The sequence below is a fragment of the Convolutriloba macropyga genome, chromosome 15 (assembly GCF_964194025.1).
Source record: "Convolutriloba macropyga chromosome 15, txConMacr16.3, whole genome shotgun sequence".
In the NCBI taxonomy this organism is placed as follows: Eukaryota; Metazoa; Xenacoelomorpha; order Acoela; family Convolutidae; genus Convolutriloba; species Convolutriloba macropyga.
Window position 1 is genome coordinate 40,525,169 of NC_134482.1, and position 26,799 is coordinate 40,551,967.

Genomic DNA, 26,799 nt, shown 5'->3' on the forward strand with positions numbered 1-26,799 from the left:
TTGACTTTTTTAGGTCTTTTGCTGGGTCCTGGGTGACAATGGACGACTTTTGTAGATCACTTGGGGGGTCCTCGGAGGACAGAGGGTCACTTTTGTAGGTCACTTAAGGGATCCCTGGGGGACAATGGGTTGCTTTTGTAGGTCACTTGGGGGGTCAGTGGAGGACAGTGGGTGACTTTTTGTAGGTCACTTGGGGGATCCCTGGAGGACAGAGGATGATTTTGTGGGTCAATTGGGGGACCCTGGGGGACAATGGGTGACTTTTGTAGGTCACTTGGGGTCCCTGGGGGACATTGGGTGACTTTTTTAGGTCACTTGGGGGTTCCCTGGTGGACAGATGGTGACCTTTGTAGGTCACTTTGGGGGTCCCTGGGGGACAATGGGTGACTTTTGTGGGTCACTTGGGGGTCCCTGGGGGACAATGGGTGACTTTTTTAGGTAACTTGGGGGGTCACTGGGGGACAATGGGTGACCTTTGTATGTCAATTTAGGGGTCCTTGGGGGACAATGGTTGACTTTTTTAGGTCACTTGGGGGGTCCCTGGGGGACAGAGGGTGACTTTTGTAGGTCACTTTGGGGGTCCCTGGGGGACAATGGGTGACTTTTGGAGGTCACTTGGGGGTCCCTGGGGGACAATGGGTGACTTTTTAAGGTAATTTGGGGGTCGCTGGGGGACAATGGGTGACCTTTGTATGTCACTTAGGGGTCCCTGGGGGACAATGGGTGACTTTTTTAGGTCACTTGGGGCGTCCCTGGAGGACAGAGGTTGACTTTTGTAGGTCACTTTGGGGCGTCCCTGGGAGACAATGGGTGACTTTTTTAGATCACTTGAGGTGTCCCTGGAGGACAGAGGGTGACTTTTGTAGGTCAGTTTGGGGGTCCCTGGGGGACAATGGGTGACTTTTTTAGGTCACTTGGGGCGTCCCTGGGGGACAATGGATGACTTTTGCAGGTCACTTTGGGGGTCCCTGGAGGACAGTGGGTGATTTTGTGGGTCAATTGGGGGACCCTGGAGGACAGAGGGTGACTTCTGTAGGTCACTTGAGGGATCCCTGGGGGACAATGGGTGACTTTTGTAGGTCACTTGGGGGGTCCCTGGAGGACAGTGAGTGACTTTTGTAGGTCACTTGGGGGGTCCCTTGAGGACAGAGGGTGACTTATGTAGGTCACTTTGGGGGTCCCTGGTGGACAATGGGTGACTTTTATAGGTCACTTGGGGGTCCCTGGGGGACAATGGGTGACTTTTTTAGGTCACTTGGGTGGTCCCTGGGGGACATTGGGTGACCTTTGTATGTCAATTTAGGGGCCCCTGGGGGACAATGGGTGACTTTTTTAGGTCACTTGGGGGGTCCCTGGGGGACAGAGGGTGACTTTTGTAGGTCACTTTGGGGTGTCCCTGAGGGACAATGGTTGACTTTTTTAGATTACTTGGGGGTCCCTGAGGGACAGTGGGTGACTTTTGTAGGTCACTTGGTGGGTCCTGGGGGACAATGGATGACTTTTGTAGATCACTTGGGGGGTCCCTGGAGGACAGTGGGTGATTTTGAGGGTCAATGGGGGATCCCTGGGGGACAATGGGTTGCTTTTGTAGGTCACTTGGGGGTCCCAGGAGGACAGTGGGTGACTTTTGTAGGTCACTTGGGGGGTCCCTGGAGGACAGAGGGTGACTTTTGTAGGTCACTTTGGAGGTCCCTGGGGGACAATGGGTGACTTTTGTAGGTCACTTGGGGGTCCCTGGGGGCCAATGGGTGACTTTTTTAGGTAACTTGTGGGGTCGCTGGGGGACAATGGGTGACCTTTGTATGTCACTTTAGGGGTCCCTGGGGTACAATGGGTGACTTTTTTAGGTCACTTGTGGCGTCCCTGGAGGACAGAGGGTGACTTTTGTAGGTCACTTTGGGGCGTCCCTGGGAGACAATGGGTGACTTTTTTAGATCACTTGAGGGGTCCCTGGAGGACAGAGGGTGACTTTTGTAGGTCAGTTTGGGGGTCCCTGGGGGACAATGGGTGACTTTTTTAGGTCACTTGGGGCGTCCCTGGGGGACAATGGATGACTTTTGCAGGTCACTTTGGGGGTCCCTGGAGGACAGTGGGTGATTTTGTGGGTCAATTGGGGGACCCTGGAGGACAGAGGGTGACTTCTGTAGGTCACTTGAGGGATCCCTGGGGGACAATGGGTGACTTTTGTAGGTCACTTGGGGGGTCCCTGGAGGACAGTGAGTGACTTTTGTAGGTCACTTGGGGGGTCCCTTGAGGACAGAGGGTGACTTATGTAGGTCACTTTGGGGGTCCCTGGTGGACAATGGGTGACTTTTATAGGTCACTTGGGGGTCCCTGGGGGACAATGGGTGACTTTTTTAGGTCACTTGGGTGGTCCCTGGGGGACATTGGGTGACCTTTGTATGTCAATTTAGGGGCCCCTGGGGGACAATGGGTGACTTTTTTAGGTCACTTGGGGGGTCCCTGGGGGACAGAGGGTGACTTTTGTAGGTCACTTTGGGGTGTCCCTGAGGGAAAATGGTTGACTTTTTTAGATTACTTGGGGGTCCCTGAGGGACAGTGGGTGACTTTTGTAGGTCACTTGGTGGGTCCTGTGGGACAATGGATGACTTTTGTAGATCACTTGGGGGGTCCCTGGAGGACAGTGGGTGATTTTGAGGGTCAATGGGGGGTCCCTGGAGGACAGAGGGTGACTTTTGTAGGACACTTAAGGGATCCCTGGGGGACAATGGGTTGCTTTTGTAGGTCACTTGGGGGTCCCAGGAGGACAGTGGGTGACTTTTGTAGGTCACTTGGGGGGTCCCTGGAGGACAGAGGGTGACTTTTGTAGGTCACTTTGGAGGTCCCTGGGGGACAATGGGTGACTTTTGTAGGTCACTTGGGGGTCCCTGGGGGCCAATGGGTGACTTTTTTAGGTAACTTGTGGGGTCGCTGGGGGACAATGGGTGACCTTTGTATGTCACTTTAGGGGTCCCTGGGGTACAATGGGTGACTTTTTTAGGTCACTTGTGGCGTCCCTGGAGGACAGAGGGTGACTTTTGTAGGTCAATTTGGGGGGTCCCTGGGGGACAATGGGTGACTTTTTTAGATCACATGAGCGGTCCCTGGAGGACAGAGGGTGACTTTTGTAGGTCACTTTGGGTGTCCCTGGGGAACAATGTGTGACTTTTTTAGGTCACTTGGGGAGTCCCTGGGTGACAAATGGTGACTTTCGGAGGTCACTTGGGGTTGTCATTGGAGGACAGCTGCACTGCGAGCTGGTTATTCTGGCAGAACACTGGAGGCTGTTGGGTGCAGCTACTGATGACTCAGGTTGGCCTGAGTGGGCTGGCTGACTGTTGGAGTGCAGTGGTGGGGCTCTTTTGCAAGCTGTTTTTGCTGGAAGAACAGTGGAGGCTGTTGTGTTCAGCTGCTGATGACTCAGGTTGGCCTTAGTAGGCTGGCTGGCTATTGGAAGGCAGTAGTGGGGCTGTACTGCAATCTGGTTCTGCTGGCAGAACACTGGAGGCTGTTTGGTGCAGCTGCTGATGTCTCAGATTGGCCTGAGTGGGCTGGCTGGCTGTTGGAGGGCAGTAGTGAGGGTCTAATGTAAGCTGGTTCTGCTGGCAGAACAGTGGAGGCTGTTGGGCGCAGCTGCTGATGACTCAGGTTGGCCTGAGTGTGCCGGCGACATCCTCGTTGTCGTGCTTGTTGATGAACTCTTTGTAAAGTGTTTCACCGGACCCGTATCTTGCTACTAACCAAGTTGAATATGTTCAACAATAACTAAACACGAAAAGCTGCTACGCGTGGTTGTTTAATTATTTTTTTTCGAACCGATGTTACTAAACAATTCTTTTTTGAAATCGTTTGATCAAACTTGACCAAAAGAATCTATTTCGCGCGATTGTTTATTTCATTTTAAAAATATTGACAACATGACTCAAAATTTTTAGAACAATAGGACTAACATAAGGTTTCAAAAATCCAGTAAATAGCTAATTTCAAACAATTGAAAGGACAGGATTTAAATAGCTCCCTATCCTTGGTGGTTGGGGAACTTAGGACCCAAGGGAAATCAAAATTTACTATATATCAATTCACTGAGATTGGATAGAATCTTATCTGGTTTACAGCCCTCAGAGTGATGTTGTTGAAGCTGGTCAAGTCAGGTGCTCCATTTTTTTGCCATCTCAATGTTTGTTCATCTCAATGGTTGTCCATCCCAATGTTTGCCCATTTTTCAGAGTAACCGTTTCCCATACCACTCCAAATCATTTAATAAGTAGGTCCGGGTTTCGTTCACTGAGTTCCCAGGAGCGCCAAAATGAACACAACTAAGAGCGTCTTGTCCTTCTATCGTATCCTGTCTGTTATCAATATCTAGTTCCTTCGTTTCACATGTTTAGTTTCTGTATATAAACCAGTTCAAGCAAAACATTTTACATCCGGTTACAATCGCCTTCTCATTCTTTTCTCGTTACCTTTTTTTTGCAAATCAACTTACAAAAGGCGGTTAAATAATCGAAGTTAATGTGAGGCAATAACACATATTATGTCACCATGTAAAACTAGCACAAGATATTGTGCGCGTAAAAAAATTGTGCCCTCGAAAAAATTGGGGAAGAGGTATGGTGGGGGTGGGCTACGTTGTTTGTATGTTAGTTTGTATGCTAGTAGATTATTATGTGTGTACGTTTGAGGTAAGCGCCTTTTCACGTGTTAGTGGTATGAGCGTGATTTCGCGGTATGATTGTTGATTTCTGTGCGCGAGTAAGAAAGTTTACGTGCGTTTGCGTGTGCGTGCTTTCGTGAGTGTATGCGTTAGTGTGGGTATGGAATTGTGAATGTGTTTGAGGTGTGCGTGTCTATGCGTCCCGCGGCGATTGTGTGCAAGTAAATAAATTGAACTGTATAAGTTTGCTTGTTTGTGTTTTTATGCCTGTATGTGCCTGCACACTAAAAAAAATTCGGGTAAATTTACCTGAGCCGAGTTCAGATATTCCGAAGTTCAGGTCAATTTCAAGTGTAAAAGACCCCAAACAACACTTGAATTGTAGTTCAAGTAAATTTTTACCTGAACGAGTTCAGGTGTGTCTACCTGAAAATAGTTTTCGATTGCATTCAGCAGTGAAAAGACAAAACAATTGCTCAGATAAATCTTGATTAAAACCCAACAAAAACCACGTTTTAGGAGACACATTTATTAAGCAATGTCGTCGTATGCTTTTTCAAGTTTGGCAAAGTTGCGTTTAAGGTTAACAAATTTTTCCTAATCTTCAAACCTACTGTTGTTTCTAGCTCAAACAGTAGTTTCGTAAACCAATAGGGGCCTCTGAGGTGAACACCAATAGTGAAGTTTCAGACTAATGGTTTTAAAAAACTTAAATTCTTTTTTAAAATCAAAGCAACAGGAAAAGCAGTGCTTTTAAAGTGGATCAAATTGAATTAATCTTTCTCATTTATGTACTTAATCTAAAACAGAATCCGGTGCTTTTTTCAGATAGTTTTCAAGTAAGTTCAGGTAAAAGTTCAGGCAGTGAGACCTGAATTTTTCAGGTAAATTTCAGGTATTTTTCAGGTATGGTTCAGGTGAGACAAATCTACCTGAACTGTTCAGGTAAGTTCAGGTGTTTTTTCAGGTAAATTTACCTGTACTTTTTTGGTGTGATGTGTGCACGGTTTTTATCTGTCTCGTGTGTGTTGTGTTTATCCCTAATTGAGGTGTCCAGGTCTCTGTGTGCGTGTGTTATGTGTGTTGTGGCGTGTGTTGTGCCAGTCGTTTTTGCGTGCCAGCTTATATATTCGATTGTGAGCTGATCTTGTGGCGATGTTAACACTGGTGTGCGAGTGTGCTTGTGTGAGTCTGAGCATATTTGTCTGTGTTTTGCTATTTTGTGTGTATATATGCCTGGTTGCGTGATTGCTTGTGTGTAAGCGTGTGTTTACGCGATTGTGTGTGCTTGAGGTTTTGTTTTTGGTTGTGTTTGAAAGTTTATGGGCTTGCTTATGTAATATTCTTCGTGCGTGGCCACCATATGTCTGAGTGTTCTGTCTGATTTTGTTTGCGTGTTAATGAGCGAATGCAAGTGAGTGTCTGATTATGTAAGCAAGTGTAAGTTAGTGAATGCCCAAGACGCCGTGTGCTTCCTCTGGCATGTAAAAATGTATTTGTTATGGTTTGTCTCTTTGCTTGAGTGATTAGTTCCTCTGTGAAGGTGTACTAAAGGTTTTGCGTAATTTTGTGTAATAGGACTTAATGCGGCGTGTGCATGTTTGTATGTGTGTGTGTGCTTTTTTTGGAGCGAGCAAGTTTATGTGCGTGAGTGATTGCTTTTGTTGTCTGTGTGCGTGTGATTTTGTGTGTGCGTGTTAGCGTGTTCCAGTTTTCCGGGGTGTTCGTGGTCTGCAAGTGTTCATGCGTCTTTTCGTTTTTGTGCGTGGTTGTTTGCGTGTGTGCGTACTCTCATGCTTAACTGTGTATTTGTGTTAAAGCTCATTCGTTTGAGCGTGTGTGTAAGTGTTAGTATATGCGAGTGTCCAATTGTATCTGGAATTTTGTGCTATGTGAGTATGCTCATACTAAGTGTTTCTTCGTGTGAGTTGGTGTGTTCGTGCTTGAGCTTGCGCGTGTGTATCCCTGTATGTGTGTCTGTGTAAATGCGATCAAGTGTTTTGGGAAGTTTTGCGTGTGTTCGAGTCTTTGTTTTTGTTTCAGTTTCACTGTGGGTGTGTTTGTGTGCCTGTTCAAGTGTGTTCATATTTGTGCTGCGTGTACTTGTATCAGGGAAGTCGAGTCTGTGCGTGTTTGTGGCTTTTGGACATAAGTGCATCTGCGTGTGTGAAAACTTGTATGTGTGAGTGTGCGTTTGTTTTTTTGTCAAAATGTATGCCTGTGAGTGAGGGGTCGTGTGTCTGCAAATGTTTAAGTGTGATTTTGTGTTTGTGTTTGTGGTCAGAGCGGATGAAAATCAAGGTGCATTTGTTCTAGTCCAAACTTTTGAGCGTTTGTTTTCTGTCAGTCTATGTGCCTCTTCTGTGTGTGTGTGTGTGTGTGTGTGTGTGTGTGTGTTTGAGTGTGTGCAAATGTGCATATTAGTTGTGCAGCATGTGTGCGTTAGCTCGTGTGTGTATTTGCGAATTTAATTGTCTGATTGCGTATGAACTCTTTTGTATGTTAGTGTGTGCAATTGTATAAATGTATGCGTGTTCGAGTTTGTTAGTTTATGTTCACACTGTGAGTTTTTTGTGACTGCTTGTCAGCAAGTGCGTGTGTGCTGTGTTTTTTTGCTTGAAGAAATGTGGTTTTGTTTGCTTGTGCGGACTGGGTGTTTCGTCCGCCTGAGTTTGTGTGTACTTACACGTGTGGCAGGAGTTTGCATGTGCGAGAATTTGGTTGTGTCAATTTGTATAAGTTTGCGTGTAGGTTTGGACAATTTGTTTGTGCGTTTCTTTCAGCGAAGTAATAATATGTTTGTGTGCAAAATTTTGCAAATGTTTGATGGTTTTTGAATTAAGCGCCTACACTTGTGTACAAGCGAGTAACTGCAACTGTGTATATATGCAGGTGTGAGCGTTATTGAGGTTTGTGTGATTGCGCGCTTACGTGATTGTGTACATGCCCTGGATTTTTTTTCTTTATGTTAATTTGTATTTGTCAAGGTGTGTCATTGATATTTGTGTGTCTGTGTGTCTGTAAGTTTTTCTTAATAATAATGTTTGTATGTTTCTTTGAAGTGTGTTTGTTTGCGTCTGTTTGTATCTAAGTGTTCAAAAGTGTGATTGGGTAAGATTGCGTGTGTTATTGTGTGTTCTATGAGTGTTTTAGGAAAGCGGGTGTGAGTGTGTGTTTCTTTCATTGAGTTAATAATAATGTCAGTCGCCAAACATCTGAGTGGAGTTTTGGATAGTCTTTTTTCAACTTTATCTCTTTTTTAAGTGTTCAATAGCGAGTCAGATCGTTTTGGGTGCAAAATGGGCAAACGCTTTTCATCAGTTATGACCAATATTATTTATATAGCAAAAAAGGTTTTGAATTAATTGCAAAAACTACGTATGTCTTCGAAAAATAAAAACTACTAACGGAGGATGAAAGGCAAATCTTTTGATGGCATTCTTTTTCTCATAAAGTAAATCTGAAAAAAAATTCAATTTTATTATTTTTTTAAATTTTAATATCTGTATATTGTATCAAAAAAACTAAAATTCAAGTAAAAACAAATTAAATGAGCTGAATGAGCTGAGTTTTATGCTATTATTTCAATCCTATTCAGTACTTTTTTTCCAATTTAGACTTATTGTCAACTTCAGCCAATATTTTATCATTTGGTGCTATTTTGGTTAAATAGCAAGCCCTATTTGGGTGATAATGTAGTTTTTTTTCAACTTTTGGAAGAAAATTGAAAATAGAGATTACCAACAGCTTTACTTACTCAAAATTGAATTTTAAAATTTATATATTCCAGGCCAAAATATAAATAGAAAACTACCTCCTCAACACTCCTTGACGGAACTGAATTTGAAAGCAAAGATTGAAATTAGAATTATTATGTACAAAAACCACGATGATAGATAGTTACTGATATCTATATACAAAGCATAATATTATTATACATTTACATTATACATAAATTTAAGATTATATCTATCTCTTCAATTCTTTTTCGAAAGAAACATAAAACGATTGAAATCTGTTAACTCAAAAATATCTGATTAAAATTATTTGTTTTCAGTTTTCTATGACACGTTTATACCTACTTGAGAATGTTGAGCAAAAACGATGTTGAACACAAAGTTACAAGAAAGGTTTGCTATTTGAAATGTGAGAAATGCTCATAATTTTTTTCGTATATTCGGTTCCTTCGTTTCATCTATTCTTTGAAAACTTCAGTTTCACCGGTTCTTGAAAAAACGTAACAAACCAGCAAGTTCAGTGTATAGCATCCACAAAAATTGCAAGAAATTTCTCAAGTAGGTAAGTATACTCGGCAGATGAGGTCCTTCAAGTCGTAAATCCAAAAGAGCTGTCGATGGCTTTCGTGGCGCTGAAGGAACCGCCCAGATCGTAATTCTAAAAATAAACAAAGAAACAAATTTTCCATCATCATCATCATCATCATCATCATCATCATCATCATCATCATCATCATCATCATCATCATCATCATCATCATCATCATCATCATCATCATCATCATCATCATCATCATCATCATCATCATCATCATCATCATCATCATCATCATCATCATCATCATCATCATCATCATCATCATCATCATCATCATCATCATCATCATCATCATCATCATCATCATCATCATCACCATCATCATCATCATCATCGTCATCATTATGCAACTAATAATTACTGTATTTATTAAAATGGTGATGCAAAATGACAACCTACAGGGAAACAAGGAACGCATAAATCTATTCTTCTGCCCCAAACCCCCCCCCCACCCCAATGTTTTTATGTCACCTACTGACAAATTCTGAGTTGTTGTATGACACGGTACAATGTAAAATGGCACGTGCGCCTCGGGCGTGAAAGTTATATAGACACTAAAAAGGGGAAGGGGCAGAATAGATCAAAATAACTTTTTCAAACCATTATTAGCAATAGGTCCTCAATTTCTGTTCGCTTAAGTTCGTGGGTCAATAGATCCGTGATCGTGTATGTATAAATATTGTGCGTCCTTACTAAAGGTATCATGATAACTTCTTGCTTGTTGCACAGTTTTTCAATTAAATATTTTAAAGACTGTTTGGAAAATGGTTATAGAGAAAACGGAACAGTTTTGCCGTATCGCCCTTGATCAACTGATCAACTGTTGCAATTTTTCCGTTTAAGTCTCCTTGAATTTCGTTGTTTTCGAGGAGTTATCGAGGTTTGAAGTTTTGTGTGAACACGGGATATTTGGTATGATTTGGTAAGATATTTTCTATGAAAAAAGTACTTCAAATTTATATTTCAAGCACAAAAATAAACCAATTGTGTGCTATTAATAGACTGAAGGCAATAAAAAAGACTAGTTCTGGTCTCATAGGGAAGTTCACTTTCAGAAAAAATGAGTTCTGTTTGAGAGCTCTTTTTTTAGAAAACTTTTCAGTTTTTTTTTGTTTTTTAAGTCACCTAGAGACCAGTCACTTTTCATATCGAAGCTCCGTTAACAACAAACATCATTAGCAGTCGAATGAAGACCAATGAACATAAACAGTTGTTTTCAAGGAATTGCTCTTTTTTTAGCTTCGACACTGAGTTTTCGTAACTTAAATGAAAATTTGATTTTTTTTTGAAGATTTACTAATTTTTTGGAGTCCAATGGCATGAACTCATTGACTAAAGGTGCAATATATTTCGTAATGAGCATTAAGTGAACATATCTAGTGCTTTTAGTGGACGGCTATTGGCTGTTAAGACTTTAAGATTAAATTTTTGGAAAACTTTTTTTGAACATTAACCAATCATAAACTTATTTTCGTAGTTTTTAGTCAGTCTCAGTAATGACAGGAACCTCGTCATTCCTACTGCAATCAGTGTTTAACTGATCAGCGGTTTCATCTACTTACTATTGGATACATAACTTCAATGACACAAGATCTCATTTTTTTGTTTTTGTGGTTATTTTCTTATTAATGTTTACTTTTGAACTCATATCACATTATCCTAATATTGATAGCTCCCATTGGCTTAGAAAATACGTTCAGTGGATCACTGATAAACTTTGCAGAGAAATTTTTTTGGTTTAAATGGCTTCGACACTTTCTTCTCGCACTTTTCTTCTGAATTTTTGGTTTTTGCCTGTTTTTGTAATTGTTTTCATAATCATAAGACTTATTGTGATGTCTTATTGATTACCTATGAATGAAAAAGCTCTTTGATCTCAGATCGGGTAATAATTAAGTGTATTTATTGACTTCCGTCGAAAGCTATTGATTTAATGGCTGTTAAGACATTGAAAATAATTTTTCGAAAAAATGTTCTGGACTTTAACCAAACTTAAACTTTTTTTCGTGAACTGTTAGTCAGTCTCAAAATGACAGGACCCCTTTTTTCTACTGCAACCAAAATTAATCTTGTTAGAGGTTTTATCGTCTAAATATTGGTTCTATGACTTCAATGACAAGATTTCAAAAATTATTTTTTAGATTTTTGGATATTTTCGTATTATTGGTTACATTTGAACTCTTATCACCTTATCCAATTTTTGATAGCCTCCATTGGCTTAAAAAAAGTTCCAAGTTATTGTTGTTTTTTTAGTCATAAGACCTTTTGAGATGCTTTATTGATTGAATTTGCATAAGCACTTTTTTTCCTCCCGTTGGGGCATATTGTAGTGTCTTTATTGTCTTCTGTTGAAAACCTTTGGTTTTTTTGGCTGTTAAGTCCTTAAAAATAAATTTTTGAAAAACGTTTAAACTTTTCCTAACATCGGGTCCAATCTCAAAATTTTTTTCGTGAATTGCTAGTCAGTGTCAAAATTAAAGGGACCCCCTTTTTTTCTAGTGCATACAAAAATAATCTGGTTTCCGGTTTCATCTACCTAATAGTTTTTAGACTTCAATGAAACGGGTTTTCATAATTTTTTAATTTTTGAATACTTTTTCTTATTTTTGGTTCCTTTTGAAAGCTTATCACATTATGCTAATGCTGATACTTCACATTGGTTTAGGGAAAACGTTTAACGAATCATACATAAAGTTTTCAGAGCAGAGCTTTTGATTAAAAATGCTTCGACAGTTCAGGCACTTCTCTACTGAGTTTTTTTGTTTTTGCCTGTATTTGTTGTTGTTTTCATAGCCAATGACGTGTTGTAATAGTTTATTGGTGTAATACCAATGCCAAACGACCTTGTCGTCTCGTCAATTTAGCGCATTTACTGAGCTCCGTTCAAAGCTGTTGAATTTTATGGCGTTGATACTACAAGTTTTCTCAAAAATTTCATGGTTCTAATATATTTGTTCATATTTGTTGATTTTTTGAAGTTCTATTGTTATAAACAGAATCCCGTTGCTGTTAAAAAATTAATTGAATTTAGAAAAAAATTTTTTTTGAAAAATTTACTTCTTAAGGCCTTCGACACTTTTCTCGCTCAAATTTTTTCTTGAATTTGGGTTTTTTCCTGATTCTTTGTTCTTTAGGTAGTCGTACATTGCTGACCGGTCGCATAAGCTTGTAAATGAAAATTAATGGAATGATGCTACCCAAAGCATTCAGTTTAAATTGTGTAGTCTTAAAAATTATGATATACATTTCCAATTTTTTTTCAAACTTTTCAGTTTTTGTTTCTTATTTTCGTCAACTTGTTACTTATTTTCACAATTAAGAGGTCCAGTCCAATTTCTTGTATTTCAAAAAATAACATATCTACATATTTGATTTGTCACTGACGTTTTGTTTGTTGTACAATATGCGTGTTTATAAACGTTTTTTGAGTGGTGAGTTTTCTGTTTCTTTTTCTCTTCTTTCAACACAATCGCGTAATAACAGATCCCAATGGTTTTCAAATGTGGCCCAGTTAACTTATTAAGTATCTCTGTACAAATCCTTTAGCCAAAATAGTAGAAATAACTTTTGAATTGAAACTACACAATTTTCAGATAATAGCAATTGACTTAAATGCTATCAATAAATTGTGTTTTCGAAAATCGTTTGTAGTTTTTTTGAGTTTTTCTGCATCTGTAGTCCGTTTCTGGGGCTTAGTCTAATCAAAGACAGGTCCAATTGGCTTCATAATGACTTTTTAGTAACTTTATCAAGAATTTTCTCGTTGTAAGGTATTGATATTTAAGACTTTGGCATTATTTGGTTTAAAAAATATTGATTGATTTTTGAATTTCGCCTCATTATTTCTTCTCTTTGTCGACTTGTCGCCTAGTCTCATTAAGGAAAACTTCTATCTGCTTTACAGTTAGAAAAAAGTAAATTTGTGTTGTTAAGGTTTCATCTGATTGTGTTTTGACGTTATTACTAGGTGCTTTTAAATTTAGATATTGAGTTTTTGCCGTGAATTTTTTTTGCTTATTTTGTTGTTTGTTTTATTCTCGTATTTTTTAGTGACAGATCTAGTGAGCGCTGTACTGATGCATGGCATTATGCAATTCAATTAGTGGTTAGATTGTGTAACGATTGTTTTAACCTCAAATAACTATTTTTGTTATATCGTCATGTTCTTGACAATTAAGTAAAGAATGTTGATAAGCTAGGGTCGGAAAATCATGTGCGAACGCACATTAACGAGCTGCCTTGTTCTCATATATGTAAAAATATGCCACATGCGTCTGGGGTGTTAATAATATGCACAACTATTCTGGGAGGGGTACAAACGGAAAAGATGCAACTTTTGTTTTCGTTTCCATAATCGACACGGTTTATGCGTTTTACTGCAATTGTAAAAGTTTCTAAAGCCTAGCATGCTATTGCATTTTAGCGAAGACAATTAATACAAAACATTATATATCTGCAAACACGTTTCAGATATTCATTTCTACGGGAAACTCATTCAAGAGAACGAGTAATAGTTGTGACATTTAAGTAGTTAACGAATGCTTGCGAAAACTGCCCATCCCTACGGTTCCTGGTAGCATAATTTATTTAATCAAAAATTGTACAAAAAAATAGAGAAAAAGACAGGATAGAATCCCTTTGACTGTTTCGCTCAATTAACAGCTAAACAGTTTTCGGGTTCTCCTTAAATAGATTAAGATACGTATCGTTTAATTTTGGCGCAAGCTACAGCGTCAGGTGGTAAAATTTTTGTAAATTTCATGTGCATAACCAGAAGTTGACTTCTAAGTACTGTCTGCATTTTCAAACTTACAAATTGCGTTTTATAAAGTGTACCTGACAACAAAGATAGGACCTGGACACTTAAAAACTTTTGTTAGCTCTCAAAAAATAATTTTCTATTGCAAAAAAAAATAATCGTGTATGTTTGCAAAGTCCTAGAGATATTTGACTACAGAAACGAACCGAAGAAAAACTTAAAAAATTTCAAACGATTTCCGAAAACACAAACTATTGCTAACATTAAAATCATTAGCTATTATCTGATTATTATGTATTTTTAATTGAATTCTTATTTCTAATAATTCAGTTGAAGAAATTATTTTGAGCGATTAAATAAGTTGATTTGGGCCACATTTGAAAACCATTGGGATTCTACGCGATTGTTCTGAAAGAAGAGAAAAAGAAACGCAAAAAATGAGCACTCAAAAACGTTTATAAAAACGCATTTTGTCCAAAAAACAAAGCATCGATGACAAATAATATCAAAAGATAGGTTATTTTTTGAAACACAAGAAATTGGATGCGACCTCTCATTGATGAAAAGAAGTTACAATTTGACAAAAAGAACAACAAAAGCTAAAAAGTTTGAAAATTATATGAAAATGTATATCATAAACTTTAAGACTAAAGGTTACGAACCGACTGCTTCGGGTAACATCATTATTTCAATCCTCAATTACAAACTTGTCAGCAATTTACGGCTACCTAAGGAACAAAAACATGCAAAAACAGCAATTTCAAGAAAAAAAAATGAGCGAGAAAAGTGTCGAAGGCATTAAAAAATGAACTTTTCACCAAAAACTTTTCTATGTTCAAATAATTTTTTAATAAAAATAGAACTCTTCTTTTTTATCAATATAATTTCAAAAAATCAAACATGAACAAACACATTAGAGCCACGAAATTTTTGAGAAAACTCGTAGCATCAACGCCCTTTAATTCATACGCTTTCAACGAAATCCACTAAAAACGAGAAATTTTTTTTCTATGAGACAAAAAAATTGCTTGGAATTCATATTTCAACAATAAGATGTTATAATATGTTATTGACGATGAAAACAACAACAAATACAGGCAAAAACTAAAAAATCAGTAGAAAAGTGCAAGAAGAAATTGTCGAAGAAATTTTAATCATGAGTTCTTCTCTGAAAACTTTATCTATGGTCCAGTGAACGTCTTCCCTAAATCAATGGGAACTATCAGTAATAGGATAAGGTGATAAGATTTCAAAAGCTCCAAAAATAAGAAAAAATGCCCGAAAATTCGAAAAGTATAGAAGAAAATTAATGCCATTGAAGTTTAAAAACTAATAGGTAGAAAATGAAGCGGCTAACCAGAGTATTTTAAGCCGGACTAAAAATTTTAAAAAATTCCTTTTAAAACTGTGGCTGAATAACAGTTCAGGAAAACTTTGCGATCGGTTAATGTTCAAGTAAACTTTCAAACAATTATCTTTAATTTCTTAACAGACATTAAATTCTATAGATTTCGACGGAAGTCAATAAATACCCTCATATATGCTCCAATGGGAGTATTGGGATGTTTGTCATGCATAGGTGATCAATATGACATCACAACAAGTCTTATCATTAAGAAAACAACAACAATAAAAACAGGCAAAAACCAGAAATTCAGGAAAAAAGTGCGAGAAAAAGGTCGATGCCATTTAAACCGTAAGCTTTTCTCTGAAATTTTTATCTTTGATCCACTGAAGGTTTTCTATAAGCCAATAAGAGGTGTCAAATTTAGGATGATGTAATAAAATTTCAAAAGTATCGAATAATACGGAAATATCCAAAAAAAAATTAAAATTTTTTGAAATCGTGTATCATTGAAGTCATATAACTAAATATTAGAAGATAAAATTGCTAGCCAGATCAAATTTGCTTACAGTAGGACGGACGAGGGTGCTGTCATCGCAGAGAATTACTTACAGTTCATGATAAGAGATTTACGATTGGTTAATGTTCAAAAAAACTTTTTGAAAAATTATTTTTAAAGTCTCAACAGCTATTAGCTGTCCTCACAAAGCACTAGATAAGTTCACTTAAATCTCATTATGGAACATAGTGCACTGTTAGTCTATGATTTTATGCCATAAGGCTCCAAAAAAAATAAGTAAAACGTCAAAAGAAACTCGAAATCTCTTTTAACATTAAGAAAACTCAGAGTCGAAGACAAAAATAGCATGAGCAATTCCTTGAAAACAATTTTTTGTTCACTAGGCTTCGTTTGAGTGTAAACAAGATTTGTCACTAACAGAACCTCGATTTCAAAAGTGACTTGTCTGTAGGTGACTTCAAAAAAAAAGTAGAAAAGTTATATAAAAAAGAGCTCTCTAATAGAATTTGATTTTTTTATATTGAACCTCCCTATGAGACCAGAACTAGTCTTTTTATCGCCCTTAGTCTATTAGGAACACAAACTTGGTTCAATTTTTGGCAAGAAGTTTAAGTTTGAAATTCTAATTTTGTTTGAAGAAAAATCAAACTAAAAGTGAACAAAAATCCCGTGTTCACACAAAACTTCAATCCTCGATAACTCCTCGAAAAAAACGATAATCACAAAAATCTTTTAAATTTTGAATTCTACGCTGGACCAGCTTTTCAATGATACCACTCACATTTCTCTGCGATGAATATATCTATCGGTCAAAATTGACTGAACAAAAAAACCCATTTGAGTATATAGTTCCTCCCCCACAAGTTGGGTCGGAACAGTAATCAAAGCATGGGGCACGAGATACTGGGTAGAAATTGGATATTAGGTGAAAACCATTTTTGTAGCCACTAGGCAAAAGTTTTGAACTAATGTTTTGGGAGCATCAGCCAAATGCCAATTAAAACACCTAAAATCCAACACAAAAAAATCCACTGGGCGCTTTAATGTACTAAAACTCTCTAACAGTTGCTTCTTCATGTTAGAATATCAATCAAACTATAGCCTTAAACTTAATGAGAATTAGAAAGAAAGTTTGACTTACCAGATTAGAAAGACAAGCAATATGACTTCGATCAAAAAAATTATATAAATGAATCGTCAGGAAATGGTGCTGAGAATCAATATTCGGTTCAAATTGGTGAATCTAGATAACTATTATTAGAGTTAGATTAAGTGATGTAAAATCTTCCCAGCATGTATTATATGATGATGATATCTCCGGAAGTGTGAATGAATTCTTAGAAAAGTGCAAATGCATTCCATTTATGGTTCCCATTGCGACTGATTTGCAGGAGCAAACCATATTGGGTAACCCTTGCAAACCCCACTATAAATCACGGTGCTAAGATTAGTTTTGTATCTTACTTTTTCACACTGATAATGGGTATATATACAGCTGATTTTTGAGTCCTTTTTCATCCCCAAATTTAAATCACCATCTTGATCTAATAATCACTTCTCTCCTGTAAATCTCTAAATTCTACTGTAAAATATCATTTTTTTATTCTCTCATTTTTGAGAAATTAATTCTTTTACTTAGTTAAAAACGCTTTTTATTCCGTTTGCGAAAGTCCATAACCCAACCGGTTATGGGCCCAGCAATTTTCTATGTCATAAAATTGATTTCCAAAACCAAACCAATTTGTTGTTGGCAGTCATAATCCTTTTCTGTTTAGTACTTTTTCTTTTCACAACTGTTTTGCCTGCTCAAACTTCAATAGATCAACAGACAGTGAAGCTGCTGACCTACACAGGAAAGGCACAGGACTTTCCAATCTGGAGCACAAGATTTGTGGCGATGATGCAGACGAGGGGACTCTACAAATCATTACTGGGGACAGAGCAGCAACCCAATGAGCCTGCGCCACTGGCCAATGGGGCAACCAATGATGAGAAGAAGAACCACAAGGTGCTGAAGGATGCATATGAGAAGGAAGTTGCAGACATCAAGGAGAAGCGGAACAATGTGTTGTGCCATCTGGCACTGACTCTAGATGCAACAACCCTCATGCTGATGAGACATGACTGTGTGGGAGATGATGGCATTGGAGACGGAGCAAAGGCTTGGAAGCTTTTGCAAGAGAGATTTCAGAGTGTGGAGACGCCGACAGTGGTGATTTTAGTGGCGCAGCTTGCTAGACTGCAGCTCGAGGATTCTGAGGATTTGGACAGCTTCTTCATCAGAGGACAGGAGTTGCTCACAAGGCTACAAGAAGCAGGGGAAGCAGTCTCAGAGACCCTCTTCAACGCCTTGGTCCTCAATGGTCTGCCAATGAGGTTTGAAAGTTTTGTTTTACAGGAAAGTTTCAGCCCGGCAACGAACTTCTCAGAGTTGAGGAAAAGGCTGCAGAACTTTCATGAGAGCACGGTGCAGAGACACAAGGGATATAGTGGTTCAGTGGCACTGGCAGTGAAGCGTGACTTCAAGAAGGAACCCAAGAAAGGAAACTGCTTTGTGTGTGGGATCCCTGGACACTTTGCCAAAGACTGCAGGAAGAAGGAGACAGCACAATGCAGCAAGTGTGGTGAGAAGGGTCACCTAAACAGGGCATGCAAGAGACAAAGAGATGGAGGCAAACATGAGTCAGTGGCAATGGGTCCAACATTGGCTACACCAGACGAGGAATGCTGGGCAGCTCTTACCCAGTGGAAGACAGCAGGCATGCTAGTGGACAGTGGTTGTACAGATCACATAGTGACGAACATCGATGCGTTCCTGGACTTTGTGCCCATTCAATCAGTGGTCAGAAATCCCAACGGAGAGGCTTCCAGAGTGGTGGGCAGAGGCTGTGTGAGGATCAGCATACCCTCAAACAAAAGGGAATTCCAATGCGAACTCAAAAATGTTCTGTGTGTGCCGGACTGTTCTTCAAACCTCCTATCAGTCGCGAGATGCACGGAGTGGGGACATAGCTTCACTTTCGAGAGAGGAAACAGCTGCATGAAACTCCAGAAGGAAACTCGGGTAAAACTAACACAAGAAAAAAATTGTTTTACTTACCCTGCAGCGTTCTAGAATTCAAGATGAGTTCCAACAGCGTGAAACTTGACAGTGCAAGGAGGTGGCACAGACGATTGGGTCATTTGAATCAAGCAGATGTGACCAGGAATGCACCAGAGACAGTGGGGGAACTCGATGATGTATGCAATGTGTGTGCATTGGCCAAGATCACAAAAACTCCAGTACCAAGAGTGGCAGAGACCCAAGCAGAAGAGAAGCTGGAGAGGGTGTTCACAGACGTGATGTGACCTTTCAGAGTAAAAACACTGTCAGGGTTCCGGTTCTGCATTGTGTTTGCCGACCAGTACACGAAGTTTGTGTTTGTGGCCTTGCTTAAGGCAAAGAGTGAAGCACTGGCCAGCCTGAAGAAATTTGTTCTCAGTGTGGGGACGCCCAAGAAGCTGAGGCAAGACAATGCGAAGGAGTTTCTCTCAGAGCAGTTCAAGACTTACTGTTTCGATGCAGGCATTCTACAGGAGAAGACCATACCAGAGACGCCACAACAGAATAGGCTAGCTGAGAGGTGCAACAGGACACTGCTGGAGATGGCAAGATGTTTTCTCTTTAACTCAGGACTTTCCAAGATGATGTGGGGAGCAGCAATTCTTCACGCAGCAAGGATCAGAAAATTGGTTGTGAGACGAGGAGAAGAAAAAAGCCCAGCAGAGCTGATGAGAGGTATAAAACCTAAGCTTCCAATTAGTAAATTATCTATTTTTGGTTTCACAGTCTTCATGAGGAAGAGGGACAGAGAAGTCAGCAAACTTGAACCCAAGGCACTGGAAGGAAAGTTTGTGGGTTACACTGAAGGAGAAAACGGATACCTGGTGTACATACCCAACACACGCAAGGTGATGGCAGTTCGAGATGTGATCATCAAGGAGTCTGAAGTGGGCTCAATGTCTGACAACAAAGAAACGGCTGACCCACCCTGATTGTGGGTCGGAACTGGGAATCTGGCACCCAGATGATGGTCATCAAGACGATGAAAACAGAAAACGACAGGACACATCTACTGCAATAAAGGAGGAGTGGCATGACGCAGGGAGCGTGAATACTCAAGACAGAACACTGAGACAAGAGGCCTCGGATGTTGGAGACACAGCACTAGATGAAGGATCTACTGCAACAAGAGGGAGTGACAGAGACTCAGAGTCACTGGAAGACAGTGACACAGAAAACTTCTCACAGTTAGAGACAGTTGGCTTCAATGAAGATGCACTGGAACACGCGGACAGAGCAGAGCCCAGACGAGAGACACGAGCAAGGAATGTTCCGCAATTTTTTGGAGAAGTCAGGACCCATCCTGCTGTGACTGAGGGCGACTATGTGGAACCCAAAACAGTCTACGAAGCCAAGCAAGGTGACGATTGGGACCAGTGGCACCGGGCAAAGTCAAGGCACTCCAAGACAACGAGACTTGGAACCTAGTGAGACCACCCACAGACAGGGACGTCATACCGGGCAAATGGGTCTACAAAGTGAAATTGGGACCCAGTGGTCAAGTGGACAAATACAAAGCGCGCTATGTGGCGAAAGGCTTCAAACAAGTGGAAGGACTGGACTACTTTGAGACCTTTGCGCCTACCTGTAAGCCAGAGACATTCAGGATTCTACTTCAGTTATCAGCGAAGCAGGGCCATGTGATGCACCAATTTGATGTCAAGACTGCTTTCTTGCCCTCACCAATCGAGGAAGAAGTGTATCTGGAACAGCCATAGGAGTTTGTAAAACGCGGATCAGATGGGGAGAACTTAGTATGTCGACTAAATAAATCAATTTATGGTTTGAAACAGGCTGCTAACAACTGGTAGAAAGTGTTGGCAAACTTCCTACTGAGGCAGGGGTTCACCAGAAGCAGGAACGATCACTGCTTGTATGCAAGATCAGAGGCAGAGGATCACACCTTCATCTTGGTCTGGGTTGACGACATCATAGTAGCATCAAGAAGTATGACAGTGGTCTCTGATGTCAAGAAGGCACTAGAAGCAACCTTTCACATGGAAGACAGAAGGAGACTACACTGGTTTCTGGGTCTAAGAATCAGACGAGAAGAGGGCAAAGTCACAGTCGATCAAGAACGCTACATAGAAACAATGCTTGAACGGTTTCAAATGGATCAATAAAAACCCTCAAGAACTCCAGCTGATTTGAATTTGAAACTTCAGACAGCACAGAACGGAGACAAAGAAGTGGACCAGAGCATCTTCAGAAGCTTGGTTGGATCACTTCTGTATCTGGCCAAACAGACGAGGCCAGACATCATGTTCACAGTCAACATTCTGTCCAGACACATGAATGCACCTACCAATCAACACTGGATGTGCGGAAAACGACTTCTGCGATATCTTCAAGCTTCAAAAGGTTTAAAACTTACTTATACAAAAGAGGCTAGTTATGATTTAGTGGGGGAAAGTGATGCAGACTGGTCTGGAGACGAGAACGACAGAAAATCAACAACGGGCTATTACGTCAAGCTCAACGGACGTGGCGCAGCACTCAGCTGGGGTGTCAAGAAGCAGGTCACAGTTGCTCTTTCTTCATCAGAAGCAGAATATCAGGGCATGGCAGCAGCACTTCAGGAAGCACTCTACCTGAAACAACTTCTAGAGGATTTTGGCATCCAACAAAAACGTCCAATAGCAACCAAAGTTGTATCAGACTCTGCCAAAACCCAGTCATGCACAAAAGGAGCGAGCACATCGAAACAAAGTTTCACTTCATCCGGGACAAGACCGAGGATAGGACTATTTCAATTCATTACGTCCCTACAGACAAAATGGCAGCGGACATCTTCACAAAGTCCTTACCCGTTTCGAAAGGGGAAACATTCAGAGCAGTTTTAATGGGAACACACTCTACGCAATCAGCTCAAGTCTGAGTGGGGGTGTTAGAATATCAATCAAACTATAGTCTTAAACTTAGTGGAAATTAGAAAGAAAGTTTGACTTACCAGATTAGAAAGACAAGCAATATGACTTCGATCAAAAAAATTATATAAATGAATCGTCAGGAAATGGTGCTGAGAATCAATATTCGGTTCAAATTGGTGAATCTAGATAACTATTATTAGAGTTAGATTAAGTGATGTAAAATCTTCCCAGCATGTATTATATGATGATGATATCTCCGGAAGTGTGAATGAATTCTTAGAAAAGTGCAAATGCATTCCATTTATGGTTCCCATTGCGACTGATTTGCAGGAGCAAACCATATTGGGTAACCCTTGCAAACCCCACTATAAATCACGGTGCTAAGATTAGTTTTGTATCTTACTTTTTCACACTGATAATGGGTATATATACAGCTGATTTTTGAGTCCTTTTTCATCCTCAAATTCAAATCACCATCTTGATCTAATAATCAGGTCTCTCCTGTAAATCTCTAAATTCTACTGTAGAATATCATTTTATGAGAAATTAATTCTTTTACTTAGTTAAAAACGCTTTTTATTCCGCTCGCGGAAGTCCATAACCCAACAAGGCAAAAATTTTGAACTAATGTTTTGGGGGCATCAGCCAAATGCCAATTAAAACACCTAAAATCCAACACAAAAAAATCCACTGGGCGCTTTAATGTACTAAAACTCTCTAACAGTTGCTTCTTCATAAAAATGAGTTTACAAAGCGCATATAAAATGTAACCTTTTTGGAAATTTTATTTGCCCTTCAGTAACACTCGGGCAAACGTATTTGGTAAGAAATTAGAGGGCAAAAGAGAAGAACATCATAAAATATAAATATTGATTCAACCTTATTAGCTTACAGTTATGGGGTGTAGCGAAAATGTAGAAAAACGTAAATGCTGAGTGAACGGAAAATGAAAAGCTGCAATTGCTCAATAGCTTTGAAAAAAGTGACTATTTTTGTAATCTGTTATTTCGTAGATACATTTGTTAGGTTCAATTGAGTACCTTATAGCGTTAAGTAGAGTTTGAAATACCGCTTTTAAGTGTTTTAATTTGTGCTCACTTAATGTCTACAAAACTACAACTTAAAATTTCGGCCTTATAGCTAAACAAAATGTGTTCGTCTAATTGAGTTTTAGCCTTATATCCCATCATCCAAAAACATTCATAAACGTGAATAATTTCATCTTCTATAAATCATTAAAAAATCAATTGAAAATAGTTGATTTGGAATATTTTCAAATTATATAACATGTGCATGTTGGATCAGTATATTCCCTCTTTCTAGCACGGATAATTAATGTAGAACTCTATTTATTTAAAAAAATATCCAATAATTTGTTTGTTTATAAATTTGTTAGATATTTTTTTTACCTTATGATCACTTTGGTGTCTGCTGTCCTCCAGGGCATCGTCATCCATATGCTGCATGTCTTTGTACATGTTCATGACAACATCCCAGTCCACAACATTTTCCACTCTCAGAGACACACTCTCTTGTCCAACGGAATGCTTCCCTCCGTGACCCCCTCCGTTCCTCGACTTCCTTTTCGTTCCCATCGTGTGCCGGGTGCTCCCAGCTGCATTAAAAAAGACCCGTCAATTTTAGGTTGCGCATACTATCAAAAAGACAGTGTCAGAACAAGTCAAAATGGTCGTTTCATGGGAAAGAAATTTTGGCAAAAAAAATGTTTGGAAAACATTAAAATTATTATATCAGGACCCATCAGTACCCCTGCCGTTTCTGTCATTCTTTTTGGTTGCCATCATGTGACGGGTGCTGCATATTGAAGAAATCAAACCAAATATGAAACATTTTGATTGACAACGAGGAACAGTTGTCACCAATAAATCTTATTCGTATAAACTAAATATCTAAATCAGACTTTCGAGGGAATCTCTCAATCGAAAATGTTAAGTTCTTCAAAATAATCATACCGGCTAAAAAATCAGTCTTTGGCCCACTTTCCCTAAACAAAACATGCGCAAGAACATGAACAAGAATACATATACTTGCACTCGTTATTGATTTCCATATTACATATTTAATATGTTAATTAGGCTAAAATAAAAAAAAAACATGTCGACAGATTCTTGCATAAAAGACTTTCAAATTTTTATTAACGACTAAGAAAAACCAATTGATGAATACCTCGTGCTTATATCACAATGTGAAAATTTGACTATTCAATTATAACTTATGAATGTATACTAAAACAATTCCGCTGAACAAATTCTTTTGCTTAATGCTCTTGTTAACACGCAAAACAGAGAAAAATTACTTTTTTCTCATTTTAACACAAAATTGTTTTTTTGTAAATAGTGGTAAAAACGGAAACGGAAGTCGTTCTCGAGGCCCAGCAACACACCGATTCAACAACCAAGACTCTGATTAGTCATTTTGTTGGTACTCAAAATAAGGTGGGATTCAAAATAATGGGTGGGATTCAAAATAATGGGATCTTCTAAGAAACCCTGCTATCAGCATCATTTGCGATCTTCAAAATTTGGAATTTCAAAAAAAAATTAATAGATTTTTTCGGAATTAATGTTTTATGAAAATTGGATTAATTGTTGCCATTCACCCATCATAACACCCACTTGACTGTAAACAAATCAGTTTTTTTTTCAAGTTTTCTCAATTATCGAGCATGTAGATATTTGTCCCATGCCCGGAGATTAGAAACATTTGGTTATATGACTGCGATAATTAATTAATTAAAATCGACTGATTACATTCTCTTAAAAAACTAAGTGATTTAATTAAAAATTCTTCTAAAATATATTTTTTTAAAAATAATCTTTGCAATTTAACGGTGCACTGCCGTGTGCCGTAATCTTGATCCAAGTTTGACGCATACGTCTCGTAACACTGATGGAGCTGCTTGGAAATGTGCCATACAAAAACTGCGGTTCAAGTAAATCAGATGTTCAAAATGACTGTCAATTGAACAGACAAGACAGCTTGCCTGAAGATCGTACGTTTAAGTTTTGGAAATTTTCATTCTGATGTTGCACCATCTGGCATTCTAGAATTTTGCCTTGCAGAGCTCTGGCATATTGCAAAATGTATGACACCCACGACCAACGCCAACGGTTACCTTGTAATCTTGCAAGATTCTTGCAAATAATGTTTATCTTGCAAGATATTGCAAGACTCGTGCAAATAACGTTTATCTTTCGAGATGCAAGATCCGGACGTCTATCTTGCATTAATCCTGCAAGATCTTGCAAAATAACCGTCTGAAAGTTTTGATGAAAAATGCAGTTTTAAATTACAAAAACGTTCAAAAACGTTGATAGTACGTTTTGCGTAGCGATAGCCTAACGTTTTTAGTGATTAAATTTTTACATGGCGAATATCGTAAATGGTCACTTTTGTTAGCCTTCCGATCACTCTAAAAAGAATTTTACAGCAAACCTGCACTCTTACTGAGGGTAACACATAATCATTTTTTGCCCAAAATTAATGTATCTCTCGACTGGGGTACTGATTCTACAGCTAACATACTCTCAAATTCCCAACCACTCCGAATTAAATGAATTTTAAAAACTAATTTTCTGCTCGTTTCAAAAAACTGAACGGTTTTCGCTAGTTGTCCTGCAGTTTGCTGGTTAAAGTTTTTTGGCGGCTTTATGCACTCCCATTTGTCAATGTTTTTTCCGACGCCGTGGCAGGAATTTGAACTCCGGAAGTTTTGAAAGCTTCCAAAAGTATCGAGTTAATTGAGTGCTTCAAAACTGGGAATATTTTTCAGTACTTCTGTGGTTGGAAATTTTTGTTCTTGCCCGAGAAAGAATGACAAAATCTTGTCAGTGTAGTCCTCGTATAATACATGTAGGTTTCTTGTTTTCGAAGTTCGTATACTTTGAATTCGTTATTTGTCAATGTTTTCCGCTAAAAAACTTCTATATGCCAATTTTTTTCATGAGTTCGGAAGTGAGTAAGTAATCCTCAGGAATTGGTCTTTTTAATCTCTAATCAATAATCCTAGTAACTTTTATTTGATTATTCACCAATTAGATTTTCTTACCTTTCTGCCCGAGCAGGCACACTTAAACGCGGGATGCAATGATGTTATTTACGAGAACGGTGGAAAAACATTTTCATTTTTGGTGACGCAGGGCTTTTTTAACGGAAAAAAGGACGCAAAGAAATGTCGCTGCTGTGCGCAAAAGGCATGAAATCTTATAAAAACTGTTTAGTTCCCGTACTGAACTCGAAGTGTAAATTATTACTGGGCGATTGTAAAAGCAAGTCTCCCATGTAATAAAATTTGCTCGCTTGAAATTTCTTCTTTCAAGCGTATATTAACGGCGCAAAAGACAGACTTTTAATATTCATGGTGACGCAGAAAGGAGAACAAACGTATAAAGAGAGGGGGATAAAGGGTTCGACCCCCGTACGGAACTTTATTTTTTCACTTGGCCCAAGCCTGACCATTGTAAAATCAAACTGAACGCAAGTCTGGAGAGTCAAAAAAGTGACATGAATCATTCTATGATTAAATAATGACGAGGAACTGCATTTATACTGGCCCAGTACTGGAGTCATGTACGGTTTAACAATGTTGCACACTTCCTGTCCTCGATTCGTTTCTCCTTGCTTTGAAAACCCAAACTACCCCGATGAGCTATCGATGACAGCTTGACCAAAGGTCACATCTGCATGTTTGGGACCTCAACCTGGGAATAATTACCTTTAACATTTCGGCTTTCTCCAGAACTTTTTCAAAATTTTACAGCTTCAGATTAACCAGATCATTTGTGCTGGGATAATTTTTCAGGCGCTGTGGCCAACAATATTTTAAAAAATAATAAAAGATTTTATACATGAAACTGACTTTTGACGGATACAGTTCCGCTTTGCTTCGTGGCGGATGAAGTACTAGACAAGACCTCCTGTTCGGTCACATTGGTCACTGTCTCTGCGTGTATTCCACCTCCTCCGCCTCCACCTGGTCCACCTAGACCCAGTTCGTCAGATCCATCTCCTCCTATCACTTCGTCATCTCGCATCAGTTCTCGCACTGAGCAGAATTTTCCTGAAAAGGGAACAATTTTACTGGAAAATAAGTTAACAGCCAACAACCAAATTGACACGTACTTCTGTAACAATGAAATTTGTTGAAATTCTATGGTAATATTATTAAAAGAAATTTTGTATTGAATTTTTCT

The 26,799-nt window shown here is 39.1% G+C and overlaps 2 protein-coding genes across 2 annotated transcripts in view; one reads left to right on the forward strand and one right to left on the reverse strand.

Moving 5' to 3' along the window:
- Positions 1 to 8,489: 8,489 nt before the first annotated feature.
- LOC142354349 (uncharacterized) lies at positions 8,490 to 26,662 on the reverse strand. The gene is made up of 3 exons (XM_075406622.1): positions 26,466 to 26,662; positions 22,996 to 23,201; positions 8,490 to 9,049 (listed from the first exon to the last, which is right to left on the reverse strand). Exons 1-3 carry the CDS (start codon positions 26,638 to 26,640, stop codon positions 8,981 to 8,983), a joined length of 450 nt encoding a protein of 149 aa, XP_075262737.1. The 5' UTR covers positions 26,641 to 26,662; the 3' UTR covers positions 8,490 to 8,980.
- A 76-nt stretch (positions 26,663 to 26,738) lies between these two features.
- LOC142354192 (uncharacterized) overlaps positions 26,739 to 26,799 on the forward strand; it is a 4,709-nt gene continuing 4,648 nt past the window's right edge. Inside the window, exon 1 of the mRNA XM_075406449.1 lies at positions 26,739 to 26,761. Coding sequence (XP_075262564.1) covers positions 26,739 to 26,761 — 23 coding nt within the window. The remainder of the gene's footprint in view (positions 26,762 to 26,799) is intronic.